The sequence below is a fragment of the Tiliqua scincoides genome, chromosome 2, assembly GCF_035046505.1.
Source record: "Tiliqua scincoides isolate rTilSci1 chromosome 2, rTilSci1.hap2, whole genome shotgun sequence".
Taxonomy (NCBI): domain Eukaryota; kingdom Metazoa; phylum Chordata; class Lepidosauria; order Squamata; family Scincidae; genus Tiliqua; species Tiliqua scincoides.
In genome coordinates, this window is record NC_089822.1 from 260,874,299 (window position 1) to 260,888,719 (window position 14,421).

General features: G+C 47.7%; 2 protein-coding genes across 2 annotated transcripts in view; one reads left to right on the top strand and one right to left on the bottom strand.

Moving 5' to 3' along the window:
• LOC136639120 (zinc finger protein RFP-like) overlaps positions 1–14,421 on the bottom strand; it is a 573,475-nt gene that overhangs the window by 398,706 nt on the left and 160,348 nt on the right. The window lies entirely within an intron of this gene.
• Positions 838–12,801, top strand: LOC136639954 (zinc finger protein RFP-like). The gene is made up of 7 exons (XM_066614669.1): positions 838–1,286; positions 2,481–2,576; positions 3,802–4,032; positions 4,544–4,566; positions 8,286–8,401; positions 10,371–10,403; positions 12,162–12,801. Exons 1-7 carry the CDS (start codon positions 867–869, stop codon positions 12,680–12,682), a joined length of 1,440 nt encoding a protein of 479 aa, XP_066470766.1. The 5' UTR covers positions 838–866; the 3' UTR covers positions 12,683–12,801.

The window sequence follows — 14,421 nt, forward strand, 5'->3', positions numbered from 1 at the left end:
GCCTGTTCATCTATGTGTTTTGAGATCCTATCTTTGATGAGGCATTCCACCATCTTACCCGGTATGGATGTTAGGCTGACCGGCCTATAGTTTCCCGGGTCCCCCCTCTTTCCCTTTTTAAAAATAGGCGTGACATTTGCTATCCTCCAATCTTCTGGTACCGTGGCCGTTTTGGGGGACAAGTTGCATACCTTAGTCAAGAGATCTGCAACTTCATTCTTCAATTCCTTAATAACCCTTGGGTGTATGCCATCAGGGCCCGGTGACTTATTGATCTTTAATTTATCAATGAGGTCTGAAACATCTTCTCTTTTAACCTCTATCTGACTTAACTCCTCGGTTAGGAGGGGCCGTTCGGGCAGCGGTATCTGCCCAAGGTCTTCTGCCGTGAAGACAGATGCAAAGAACTCATTTAATTTCTCTGCCATCTCTAAGTCTCCTTTTATCTCCCCTTTCCCTCCCTCACCATCCAGAGGGCCAACCGCTTCTCTGGCGGGTTTCCTGCTTCTAACATATTTGAAGAAGCTTTTATTATTCCCCTTAATGTTGCTCCTTGGAGGAAGGGTGGTATAAAAATATGATTGATTGATTGATTGATTGATTGATTGATAGTTAGTTAGTTAGTTAGTTAGTTAGTTAGTTAGTTAGTTAGTTAGTTTCTCCAGCTCCCATTCTCTACTCTTTCTGCCAGAGGACTACAAGCCCCATCTTCATTCAGAGTGAGGAAACTTGCCTTCTGGGAGTTGTAGTATTCGCTCTTGCCCTGCTCCAATTGGTGGCTGGGAGGACATCCCCAGTGACGTCATAGAGGCGGGGAAGGAAACCCCCGCCGCTTTGGAAAGCGAAAGTGCAGGCGGAGGGTGGCCATGGCCGTGGCTGGCAGCGCCCTGCAGGGCCTGCGGGAGGAAGCGTCGTGCCCCATTTGCTTGGACTACTTCAAAGAGCCGGTGATGCTCATCAGCTGCGGGCACAACTTCTGCCAAGGCTGCCTTGCTGGGTACTGCCAGGACTGGGAAGCCGCAGGCTGCTGCTGCCCCCAGTGCAGGGAGCCCTTTCTGCAGCAGCACTTGCGACCCAATGGGCAGCTGGCCAGCCTGGTGGACGTGGCCAGGAGGCTGAGTTTGGAGACCAGGGGAGGGACTGGGAGGGAGTGCCAGAAGCACCTGGAGCCTCTGAAGCTCTTCTGCAAGGAGGACCAAGCCCTCATCTGCCTGGTCTGCAGGGAGTCCCGGGATCACAGAGGGCACACGGTGCTTCCCACCGAGGAAGCGGCTCAGGAATACAAGGTAGGGCAGGGGAGAGGGTGGCAGGCATCAGGGCCTCTGAGAGGACTTTTATCAGGGGGTACAAAGTTTCTTTGGGGCCCCTTTGCAAAGGGGGAGGGGGTGAAACAGAGTGGGGGAGGGTGGTGATAGCAGGATGGGGGCAAAACAGGATGGAGACAGCTGGAAAAGTCGTCTGAGCCCTGGTCTACCCACCCAGATGGCATCAGCAGATAGAAAACCAAACACATTCCTAAGCTTACATGGCTTTCCAGTAGCTGCAGCTGCATGCTTGTGGTAGTGTCCCCAGCGTCCCATGCAGGCAATAAGTCTGAATAGATAGGAAAATGTCAGATCCCAGAACATTTCTGGGCCCCCTCCTTTGGCTCCTGGGCCCCCTTTTTGACCCTGGGCCCAGGTACAGATTACCCCCTCTCCTAGGTCCTGGCAGGCATGCATGGCTAGCTGGAGAGCCGGTGTGGCCACTGTTGCTGAGCAGGGACGTGCGGTGGGTGGGGAGGCAGGGGAGGCAAAGCCTCCCCACTTGAGTCCTTCAAAAACACCACCGCTGTGGAAGGTGCGCAAGCACTTTCAACCCACTTGAAGCATGGGTCGTAGTCCTCTGGCGTTGCACGTGGTTTGAGAGTGTTTGCGCACCTCCCACAGTGGTGGCGCTTTTTGAAGGACTCCGGCGGGGAGGCTCTGCCTCACCTGCCTCCCCACCCATATGCATCCCTGTTGCTATGAGCCACTGAGCATAATCAGATACATAGAAGGCATGTGCAGTAACATAGCAGTTCAGGCGATGGTCGCCAACATTATAAAAAAGGAGAGGTGGTGATATTGGCTTGTTCTTATAGTCTTTTCTTCAGGGGGCTCTCAGAATGCAAACAGTGGGACTCGGTGGCCGGCCTGCTTCCTTTTTCCCCACCATGTCTGAACTGTGCCCAGGTATACTGGGTAGGGCTAGAGAGCTGCCAATTGCCACTGAAAAATATGTTGATAGCCATGGGTCGCAACAGCGACAGTGGGGAGGACAAGGCCACGCACGCCATCAACACATTCTGGAGAAGCTCTTGTGTATTCATTTTTGGTGCCTCAAACTGAAGAGGGCTTATGTTATTCCCCCCTCCCCCAGTGATTTTGGATGAAGATGTGTCTCAAATTCTCCACAAATAATAAGCAACGTACTGACAAGTTTTTTTTTCTCCCCATCAGGATCACGTTCAGAGCCAGCTAGACAATCTGAGGAAGCAGAGAGAAAAGACGGTAGTGTCAAAATGGAGGGGCAAACAGGAAAGCCAAAGCCTGCTGGTAGGCGTCATCCTTGCTCTAAAGTAGTGTTCAGTCTCTCGTTTAACCCATCTCTGCCCAGCCCACAGGTGTACACGTTTGATCCCTGTTGTGTGTATGCAACATTAGGTAGAAATGGCTTAAGTACAAGGAGTCTCTAAGGTGCATATCACTCCCAGGTGGAAATCTGGTCTTTGTTCTGCCAGATCTACCTGCATGGTTTTCTAACTCATCATAATGGCATTTGAGGCTATCCAAAACTTGGGTTGGAGAAAAGCAAAGAGAAAACCATTTTCAGCACAGCTCAGGGCTGGCCTATGCTCAATAGCACTTCCAAAACGCAGGTTGTGGGTTATGGCCTCAAGATGCAGGCCTGATTCTGGACCATACTTGGATTAGAGGCTGCCTGGGACCTTTGCTGGACTGTTTTTAGTATCAAAATTTTCTCTCCAACCTTCCCCCCTTTATAATAAAATAATTGTTGCAAATAATTTAGAGCAGTGATTTCCAAACTCCTGCAGGGGAGTTGGGAACCAGATAAGTATTTGGATGGCTGGGGAGGAAAACGGGGAGGAGGGCAGTAATGATGCCTCAGAGATTGCTACTAACAAGGGGCTTATTTCTTATCTTGGGGACAAAGCTGGCCTCCTGCAGGCTCCTGGAGGCTTACAGCCCCCTCTGATGTCCTCTCTGGCTTCTGTAAAGAGTTCTTATTGCCACTCAGCAGCCATTTCCAGTGATTGGAGATAAGGATTGTTTACAGAAGGAGGACTGTTTCCCATTAGGGGGAATGCCCTGCTTCTGTTCCTGGCCTGGTGGGTGGCAGCCCACCAGTTTGGGAGCCACTGATTTAGACATTATGGAGACTTTTTCTGGGCATCTGAGAATTTTCTAGAAGCTCCTTACTGAACGTAGCCAGTAGCTTTCTTGAAGTTTCAAAAGCTACACGTTTTGTCCTGTTGCCATGAAAACCTCTCTCTCTCTCTCACACACTCACTCACACACACACACACACACACACACACACACACACAGGGTACAATTAACCAAGAAGTTCTTACACCCCATTCAACATGGGGAATTGGGAAAGAGTTCTGTTGCGTCCTTGCATAGCTCCTGCTCGCTTCAGTGGAACTTCACAGGAGACCTTTGGTGCAGACTGTGGCTGATATCTCAAATAGATCCTTTCACTCCAATACCAATTTCTTAATCTGCCTTTATCCCTCTTCCTGTCTATTCATTGCAGAAGCAGACAAAGACTGAAAGGCAGAAGCTGATGACTGAATTTAAGAACATGCGCCTGCTGTTGGAGGAAAAGGAGTATGTCTTGCTCGCAAGCCTGGATGAACTGGACAAAAGGATTATGAAGAGGAGGGATGAGCAGGACGCCAGGCTCTCTGAGGAGTGTTCTTCTCTCGATAAACTCGTCCAGGAGATGGAGGAGAAGTGCCAACAACCAGCATGGGAATTTCTCCAGGTGAGACAGTTTCTCCTCAATTCTTAGCCTAAACGTCTGTTTTTGGTAGTCAGCCATTCTGGGTAGCCGCCTAAACAGGAAATGAGTAGCCATTTCCCCTCCACGTGTTGAGACAAGAATTCTGGAAAGCAGGCCTGCCTGAGAGGATGACCCATCCAAGGCTTCTCAGTGAGATCCATTGCTGAGCAAGGTTCTACCTGCAATGAGCTAATGCTCCATCTGCTACACGATAGTCTCTCTCCTAACCATAGTCTCTGGTGGTACTACTTGCATGGATAGAATATGTGCAAGGGGGTCTCATCCAGGCACTGACCAAGCTGAGCACCTGCTTAGCTAGCTAGATTTTGCCAACCTGTTCAGTCAGTTGACCACGTTGGGTAGCAAGCAGAAAGTGAGCCATGAACTCATCATGACTCCAACAATTGTGTGATTTAAGTGTAGTGAGAAGCAGACTTGCTACAATGCTGGGTGCAGTTCATGAATGTTTTTTTTCCCTCTCTTCTCTTTCTAGGACATTAAAACCCTCTTACAGAGGTAAGTGACTATATCTTCATGACTTTAATCTTATTTAACTGTCTTCTGGGCTGTTGTCTAGCATAGAGCTCAAAAACCTGGGAATTCTGTGATGACGTCATCGCCGAACGCCCAGAGTTCGCATTGCAATAAGTCATGATGCAACGCAGCTGCAGAAGGGGTCAACACTCCAGCTTGGATCCTTACAGGGAATGCTCCTTCTGAGTAAATATAGTATCAAGCTGCACACTACTGCGCTGTTATTGGTCTCAATCCTCTTCTTCCCCACTACAGGCTTAAATCAAACCAAGTAACCAGGATAGATATATTTAATATTTTGGATTTACACTGGCCACAATTTTTAAGCTATGCTCATTAGATTAGGAACACTTGAAGGTGCCTTACACTACTTTAGTGCCATTGGTCCAGCTAGCCCAGCTCCCCAGAGTTGTTAGGAATATCCTCCTTTTTTCCAACCCATGTGCAGTCTCGCCGAACTCCATCTTGGTCACTGGCCGGTATTTCTGAGAGCCAGGCAGGACTTTGCTCTGCAAGAGGTAAGGTCCGGCTGAACTCTTGGAAGAGATCATACTAATTGGGAAGATAGATTGTAGCCAGTGGGATATCTGTATGTCTCCTTTCCTCTAAAGTCTTGCAAATTTGGGTGCTCCACTCTGATGAAATTTCTGCAAGCACAAGTCCTGCTGCATAATACATTATGGGTGCAATCCTATCCCCTTATATCAGTGCTTTCCAGCACTGACATAAGGGCAATGCAGCTCTGAGGTAAGGGGAAAAGCATTCCCTTACTTTGAGGAGGCCTCGGTGAGTGACACCCAACTGTAGGATGCAGCACATGCTCCATTGGCACCGCTATGCCAGTGCTGGAAAGCACTGACATAATAGGATTGCGCCCTAAGTTTCAGAACTGCCCAGTGGCCAAGCCAGCTGGGCAATCCAATGACTGCCTCCTGAGTGTAGCACATACCCTGCCATGTCTCTTGTCCTTAAGGAACATCTCTGATTGGTTAGCAATCAAGCCTTTGTGTACTCTTGGAAGGACACACTCAAACTCAATCAGGTCCAGGAAACTTGGGCTGCACACCCAAAGAGAAGCTCCAAACGCCTTTGTCCACCCAGAAATGCTGTTGTTTTCTTAGTGCAAAGTCCTGGAACTTGCCCTGCTCTGCAAGCAGAACTTTGTCTCCATCTCCTGAAGGTGTCCGCACTGACCATTTTTGTCTTCCATTCCTAGGAAAGAGTCCATGCTGCTGAACATTTTCTTCATCAGGAAACTGGAAATAGCCTTTTTTTATGCTACAGGGCTATTCTGAAAGCCGCAGTGGCCACAGACAGATGTGCATGTCCTCTGCGGGCTTCAGAAAGCCCTCCAGAGGTGACCAGATCACAGCTCTGTTCTGTGTTTTAGATCTAAGTTTTAGATACATTAAAGGTTTTACTTTTCAGCTTCAGAGGGCTTAAAGGGACCAAAACTGTGAATTCCCTTATCCACAGTTTTCTGTATCTGCGAGGGGTCTGAGAACGTATCGCTTATAGATACCACTGCAAAAGTCCCACCTGTATTGCTAACTTCCCCAATTTGGTTTGATTTGAGTTGGTATGTGTGTGCATAACATGTGTAGAAAAACACTCGTGAATGAGCAGTGTTGGCAACACACTGGACTTTCTCAGCTTGCAATGATTGAGCTTTTCCTATTTCCTTCATTTTCCCCATTTGTCTCCTTTTAAAGTACACTTAAGTGTGCGATCAGTAAAGGAAGAGAACTCCTCTCTTGCACTCTGAACTCAGTGCCTTTGCAGAAAGGCCTGTGGCCAAACGAGACAGGACTTTTGGTGGATTTGCTGTCTCCATCTGTTGAAGCCAGAACAGTAGCCAAGCTAGACCACCTGTTTGGATTGGCATCTTGCATCTGGGTCCAACTGACTTAGGGCCCAATCCTATCCAACTTTCCAGCTCCAGTGCAGCCGCAATGCCGCCCTGAGATAAGGGAACAAATGTTCCCATACCTTGAGGAGGCCTCTGTGTCTGCCTCCCCACCACAGGATGCATTGCATGCCCCATTGGCACGGCTGCACCGGCACTGGAAAATTGGATAGGATTGGGCCCTTAGTCCTCCCAGTTTGGCAGAGGGCAGGTAGGGATGCCCAGATGGATATAAACTATCCAATTAGACAAGCCAGTGACATTGACCCAAGATTTCTTAAACCATTTTTGCCCAATGATGCATATATGCAACAAGGATCAAATGTGTATACCTGTGGGCTGGGCAAAAATGGGTTAAGCTCGTACAAAAGGATGCTCATGTGTGTTCCAGCTTAACTTCCACAGAGGTCACATCTGTGTGTGGCTAAATTCTTGCCTGGCTTCTGGGAGTCAGAGAGTTTGATGGGCTCTTCCAGCTGTACTTATAGTAAGAAAAGTGAGGAAAAAGTGAGTTTTAGATACATTAAAGGTTTTACTTTTCAGTTTGCTTGTAATTGTCTGCTTACTGTGTTAGTACTTGCATTGAGGCTGCAATCCTATGCGCACTTACCTGAGTCGACCTCATTGAACGTGGTGAGACTGATTTCTGAGTAAACATGCATGGAATTTTTATTTACTGAATTTTTATCCGACTTTTCTTCCCAAAAGGGGACCCAAAGCAACTTACAGAAAAGCATCAAAACACCAAAAATATAAATAAATATAATAATAATTAAAACAATTACAATATATCCTTAAAACTAATACAATAAAACACAACAGCGAGACACCTTTATAGGAAAGGGCAGAACCTGTAAAAGTCCACATGTCCTTGTTTAAAAAGACTGAGAATTCAGGAGGCTTGTCTAATAATACAAATAATAATACAGGTATTTATATACCACCTTTCTTGGTCGTCAGATTTCTCCTCAGACTTTACTCAAGGCGGTTTACATAGGCAGGCTATTTAAATCCCCGTAGGGATTTTTACAGCTGAAAGAAGGTTCTATCTTTCAAGAACCACAACATTTCAGATGTTTCTTTCTGATCTGGTCACACATTCTGGCCTCCATCCTCCCACACTCAGAGCAAATGGAATAACTCGGCTCAGCTTGTCAGCTGCTTCAAGGTCGCACGGTGCCGGTGACCTTGAACTGGCGACCTGTGGATGTTATCTTCAGACAAATGGAGGCTCTACCCTCTACCCTCTCTACCCGTTGTCTAGAAAGAAAACATCTTTGGGCCCTGCTGGAAAGCCACTAAGGGAGGAGCAGTTTGTTGATTGAGAGAGAGTTCTATAAGGTTGGTGCCACTGCTGAGAAGGCCCTGTTTCTTGCCGCTGTCCCCCCACCTCCATTGTGATAGGGCCTTCTTCAATAAAACTGAGGGGATGAGCCTGAATTGTCGGATAAATTGCTTCATTACTACAGAGCTTTAATTTTGAACCTTTTTTCCCCCCATTATTCTACTCTGTAAATTCTAATCCAGGCATGCTCAGTGATTTGGACAGCTTGCATTTTATGAGCTCGAATTTCAAAACTTCTAGGTCTGAGCTGTTCGAGAGCCAAGTTGTACTTCCAGCTAGCAAAACTGAAACTGCTTTCCCTTTTACTCTTTTCCAGCATCTCTGAATGTAGGAACTGTGTGGGTACAACCAAGGATACGGTTGCCTCTGCACAAACAAATCAAGTCATTAATAAAGCTGAGTAACAATGCATCCTCTCTCTCTCTCTCTCTCTCTCTCTCTCTCTCTCAGATATGAGGCAGGGATGTTGCCGAAGTCTGTTGCATCTCCTTCCGAACTGAAACAACAGATCAAAGAGTTCTCTGACATGAATCCTGTTCTGCAATGTATCATGAAACAATTTAAAGGTAAGAGCCCATTTTCCCAGGGATCTGATACTGAAAATTACCCCTGTCCCTTAGTACAGGTTATTGTATCTCTGTTTTAACTGAAGAAAATGTCCTTTTGAACCTTCAGAAAGGCAAGGGTTATCACTTGATGGTACAGCAGCTGCTTTGCATGCAGAACAAAACCTCCAAGGTTCAATTCCTGGTAATTCCAGTTAAAGGAACAAGTAGCAATTGATGGGGGGGGGGAGGGAAACCCTCTGCTATGGAGCTGCTGCAGTCAGAATAGGCTGTGTTGCACTGGTTGGACTAATGGTCTGATTCATTTTAAGGCAACAATATGTTCAGGAAGAGAGAATAATATAGTGTTAGACCAGCCGTGTGTTTATGAAATCAGCCAGCCAGGTGTTCCTTGGAAGTTCAAACACAGCATGTGTTGGACCAAGAAAGCACCCTACAAATAATAATGGATAAGGTTGCAATTCTCCTGTTCATATTTGCCTGGGAGTAAGAGTCACTGAGTGCAGCAGGACTGATTGGCATAAACATCCTCAGCTTTGGGCAATGCAGATATTAACCCATTTCTGCCCAGCCCACAGGTGTACACCTTTGATCCCTGTTGCGTATATGCAATGTTGGGCAGAAAAGGCTGAAATTGCAGCGTCTCCAGGTAACAGAAGGATAGTGATGATCACAGGACTGTCGAAATCAAGGCACAGCATGACATACAGGATCAGGTCTTGCAATATATGACTGTAATTCACACAATGCACATGAGCATCCTTTCATGGTCTTGATGACCACAAAGAAGAGTGAAATATTCTCCAGTCATGGATCATTTATAGGAAGGTGCCTTCTGCTGACATTTCAGACTGAAGTCTTTCTCAGATCTACCTGGAGGTGCCAGAGACTGAACTCCCTGACAAGATGATTTTATTGCACTTATTCAGTAGATTTGTAAAGAAGCAAGCTTGCAGTCCCTTCTGTGACCTTACCTGTGACAGCATAATGTTATTGTGTGTTATGTTTATTTAGTAATTTGCATCCCATTTTTCTGAATTACTGATAATTTTGTAATACAGAATAATACACACACACACACACACAAAATTCCAGATTGCTGTAGCAGCAAAGTTACCCCCCCCCAATTTCTTGACATTTACAGTTACCAGCCTTCTCTTTCACTAGTCTCCCCAGTCTGTCCCCCAATTACCCCAAGTTCCATGATTGACACTTGATTGGTTAAACATCAATATTTAAGGAGAAATGGAAGCGGGGAGGGGGGAGAACAAGGTTTGGAGCCCAGTCCCATGCATGTCTACTCAGAAGTAAATCCCATTACAGTCAATAAGTCTTACTCTCAGGAAAGTGTGAATAGGATTGCAACCTTGGATGCTGAAAGTATAATAATCCCTTGTTTGCACTTTTAGCCACAATGTGATTTAGAAACAGATTTAGAGCACAATCCTGTGCATATTCAGTGGGGCTTTTTCTCGGGAAAGTTTCTGTAGGATTGCAGCCTTAGGAATTCTCTCTGTGTGTTCTGGAATCTGTCAATGACCCTTGCTTGTGAAATTCAACTTTCTCCTTAGCAGCACAGGCCATTACGCCTGTCATTCATTGCTGACCCACTAGGGGTCAGCAAGTCCAGTAACCCACTACATCCACTGCTGACTTTCTAGTTCAGGAGGGCTAACTTTATAGCAATGAATAAACTTCTCAGGACTCCGACTGTTTGGCTGGGGGAATAGCCCACTTTGTGACCAGAGTCCTCAAAGCAGCTCTCGACTCTCATAATATACAATGGATTATATTGGAAATTATGCACTTCTAACATAATTCCTCCAGTGGGAACAGTCACCAGCTGTAAATTTTGCCTGCCGCCGCTCCTTCCCCTTAAAGCTGTTGGTCAAAATGCCCCTGAGGTGGGGGAGGGGACAATCCTGTTGGAGGCTAATGTTTTTTTTTTATCTTTGCTCACTTTCCACAGATTCTCTCCATACTGAACATCTACTCTGCAAAGGTAGGTTTGGGGGAAGTGGGTTATTTCCCAGGGTGGAGACAGGGCTGGTTGGCACTCCCAGATGGATTGCCTTTAATTTTCATATTGCATATGGAACTCACTGCCACAAGATATTTGAACCCAGGCCTCCTTGTCTTAGTCCAACCCTCTTCTATAAGCACTCCAACACTGGTTAGTAGAAACCAGCAGTGTTGCTATATCATGTAAACAGCCCTGGCATGGACAGAAAGAGATGCCAGGGCCTTCCTTTCCACTAACTCTTGCGTGTTCCACACCTGGTTAGCCATTAAAAGGAGAGGAGCCTTCAGTTCTCCTTTTTTCATTGCACTCTGAACCAAACAACCGAAATAACCTAAAGACTGGTGATGAGCTCTTTTCTACAACCTGAGGTAGGAAGTCCATAGGATGTTGTTGCCCCCCCTTAACTAACATGGGGGCATAGCCAACATAGAAGTTCATTTGCATAGGCTTAAAAAGCCCCTGTTGTACACCTATGTTGTACACTCCATGGGTGTACAACAGGGTTTTTTTAATGGTACAGGGGGACCCTCCCCTCACCTCCAGAGGGTCCTCTAAGCCCAGTAGAGGCCGTGGACATCCGATTGCAGCTTCTGCCAGGATCAGAATGAGCCCAACAGTTTTTAAAAAAATAAATGGCAGTTCCCATTTCTCTGTGAAATCAGAAGTGACATTTTTAATGCCTTATAAGGCATTGGGAAACCTGGGCCTCCTAATGCCTTATAAGACCCCCGCAGATACTGGGCCGTGCCTGTATTTACAAACTGAGGCTCAAACTGGACATAATGACAGATGTGCGTAACCATCTCTTTAAACATTTTGCAAATAGCAGCCAAAGGAATCGGAAGGACTGGCCATAGCATGGGGGGAGGAAGGATGTTTTGCTGATTGAAAATGGCTTCCCCGTCCCATCGACCGTTTGCCCAGTAGAACAAAGCACAGGTGTGCAGGTATATTTTTTCCAAATTAAGACAGAGGATAGTTTTCAGTAAGATAAGGCATGGGGGGAAGGTTAGATCTTTCCCCATGTAGCAGTCCTGATCTGGATTCTCACTGCCCCACTGCTTTTTGCATAAAGGAGGTCAGAGCGAAAAAAATGCATTCAAAATCTTCATTATTGCACCTAGGTCTACCCTGAATCATTCACATGTTGCTACAGTTCTTTTTAAAAACGATTTAACAATCATGATGAGACCATCAAGAGCAGGTGTGTCCAAAGTTTTTGGCAGGAGGGCCACATCATCTCTCTGACACTGTGTCAGGGGCCGGGGGGGGGGGGGAAGAATTAATTTACATTTAAAATTTGAATAAATGTACATAAGTTTACATAAATGAATATATTAAAGATGAACTTATATGAATGAATGAAGGTCTTGCAATAGCTCAAGGCCTATAAAAGGCCTTGCACAAAGCAAGGCTGGCCTTTCCTTTGCTGCTGCTACTGCATCACAGATGTGAAACAGCAAGCAGTGAAGGAAGCCCTCATCCCACAGCTCACGCGAGAGGTCAAACAGTCGCCCTCACACTGAGAGCAGTTGCATTGAGCCAGTGTGGGCTCCAACAAATCTCCGGAGGGCCAGAGGCTCATTGGAGACTGGGGGCTCCCTGAGGGCTGCATTGAGAGGCCTCGAGGGCCGCATGTGGCCCCAGGGCCGGGGTTTAGGCACCCCTGATCAAGAGTGACCATCACACATGTTCTGGAACCTCTCCGTAACCCTTTTCTTTTTCTTCCCCTGGCAGAAAATGTGACCCTGGATCTAGGAACAGCTCACCCTGGACTGAGCCTATCCAAAGATCAGAGGAGTGTGAGACTTGGGACCACACAGCAGGATCTGCCCAGCACCCCAGAGCGATTTGATACTTGTTTCTGTGTCCTGGGCCAAAGTGGTTTCAGTTCAGGAAGTCACTGGTGGGAGGTGGAGGTGGACGAAAGGGGAGTCTGGGCTGTAGGGATTGCAAGGATATCTGTTGAAAGGAAGGGCCAGGTAGGCTTCCACCCTGAGGAGGGAATTTGGGCTGTGGGGCAGTTCCTGGGCGGACACTACTTGGCCCTTACCTCTCCAAAGCATCTTCTACTGTTAAATAAGAAGCTCAGGAAGATCCGGGTATCTCTAGACTATGAAATGGGACAAGTTACATTTCTTGATGCTGACACAGAGGCCCGCATCTTTACTTTCACACAGGCCTTATTTAACGGGGAGAGAGTCCTACCCTGGTTCTGGGTAGGAGGACTAGCATCTCAGCTTAGGCTGTCCCTCTGAGATGGTGGGAGCAGTAGCAGTGGCGTACAAAGACCATTAGGTATCCAGGGCCCATAAAATTTTGTCACCCCCATACAAAAAAATTTAATAATAATAATAAAATCATAAGATTGTTGTAAGCATATTGTTGTAAGTCACCTTGAGGGCCCTTAAGTGGGGTATAAATTGCTTAAATAAATATAATAATTATTTGGTATTGCATTTGCCATTTCTCAACATATCAGAGCATCCCCAAATACATTCCTCCCCCACACATAAATACGAGCAACTTCCACATTAGCAGCCCCCAACAGAATTCCCCTCCCCACAAAAATAGAACCCTCAGGATTAGCAGCCCCCAGCAGATTTCTCCCTCCACTCACAGCTGCACTCTGCGCATGCTCAGAGATAACTCCAGAGTCTGATCAGAGCAGCTCTTCCCCTTTGGCTGAGCGAATAATGCTGTTGGTGCCAGTCAGGGTCGCCATCCGTATTGTCTCACATCCTCCCTTACTAGCGCAGTCACTCGCTAGCTGGTTGGCTAGCTGGCTCCCCCCCTCTGGATCAGGGCCACCACTGGCTGAGTGAGTGCCCAATCCCACATGTGTCAGAAGTAAGCCCCATAATAGTCAAAGGGGCTTACTCCCAAGAAAGTGAGACTAGGATTGCAGCCTCATTCGCCTGCCCACCTGCCCTTGCTGCTTCCTAGCCTCCCCCCCACCCATGTTGCTCTTTGCTCCGCCTATCTCTAGACTGCTGGCTGGCTTGCCTGCCCTCCCTCCCTCTCAGAGGCAGCCTCCACTCCCCCATCTTTTGCTCGCTCGCCCGCCCACCTGTCACCCTCCCGGCCTTTGTCCTTCCACCCACCTAGAGGCTGCTTCCAACCCCCCTCCCTGGGCTGTTTCCCCTCACCCATTCTGTAGCTTGCAGTGGGCACATGCTGCCACCACTGCCAGAAGAACTGACCCTGTGGTGTGGCCTCCACGTGGCTCCACCTCTGCCCATTCAGCCCCCCCCCCACTGGAAAGAGGATGGGCACTGCTGCTGTGCCCGAGAGCTCGACTGCAGTGGCTCTTTGAGCTGTGCAGTTGCAGCAGGTGCCCACGGTGACACAGTCACCATATTGGGGGGGCTGAGGGGCAGCATGTCACCCCCCCATTGTGGCACCCGAGGCTGGTGGTCCCCTCAGCCCTGCCATCGATACACTAGTGAGCAGTAGCCAATCCCATAGTGGTCAGTGATCTCTAAAGTGGAGACCACTACGCACTAGGAATACCTTCCCCAGCACAACCAGCACTTACCGTTTGCCACAGAAGCCATTCCTCTGTGAGTGGAGCTTCCCATTCTGGTGGGCCATGGCTCTCCATGCCCCCCGATTGGGACAATGTGATGCTCTGGGCAGTCACATGTATGGGTCAATGCCCCACCAGGCATTGCCCCTTGATTTCCGGGCAGACACGACTGCCTAGAGTGTTGCGTTGTCCCAATAAGGGGACATGGAGAGTCACGGCCCGCCAGAATGGTAAGTTCCACTCATGGAGGGATGGCTTCTCCTGAACCCCAGATTCGGCCTGTAGATTCGGCCTGCAAACTTAGGGGAGTTTGGGGTGCTCAGAGTTCTTGGTTCTCGAACCCTAAAGCCCTCAAGGCCTGTCTGTTCAGTAGTACTGCCACCACCCTGTACATGCCAGTGTCTCAGTCCAGAGACACTGAGACCCTCTAGGCTTAATTCTATCCCTTGCAGGCACTGAGCTCTTTCT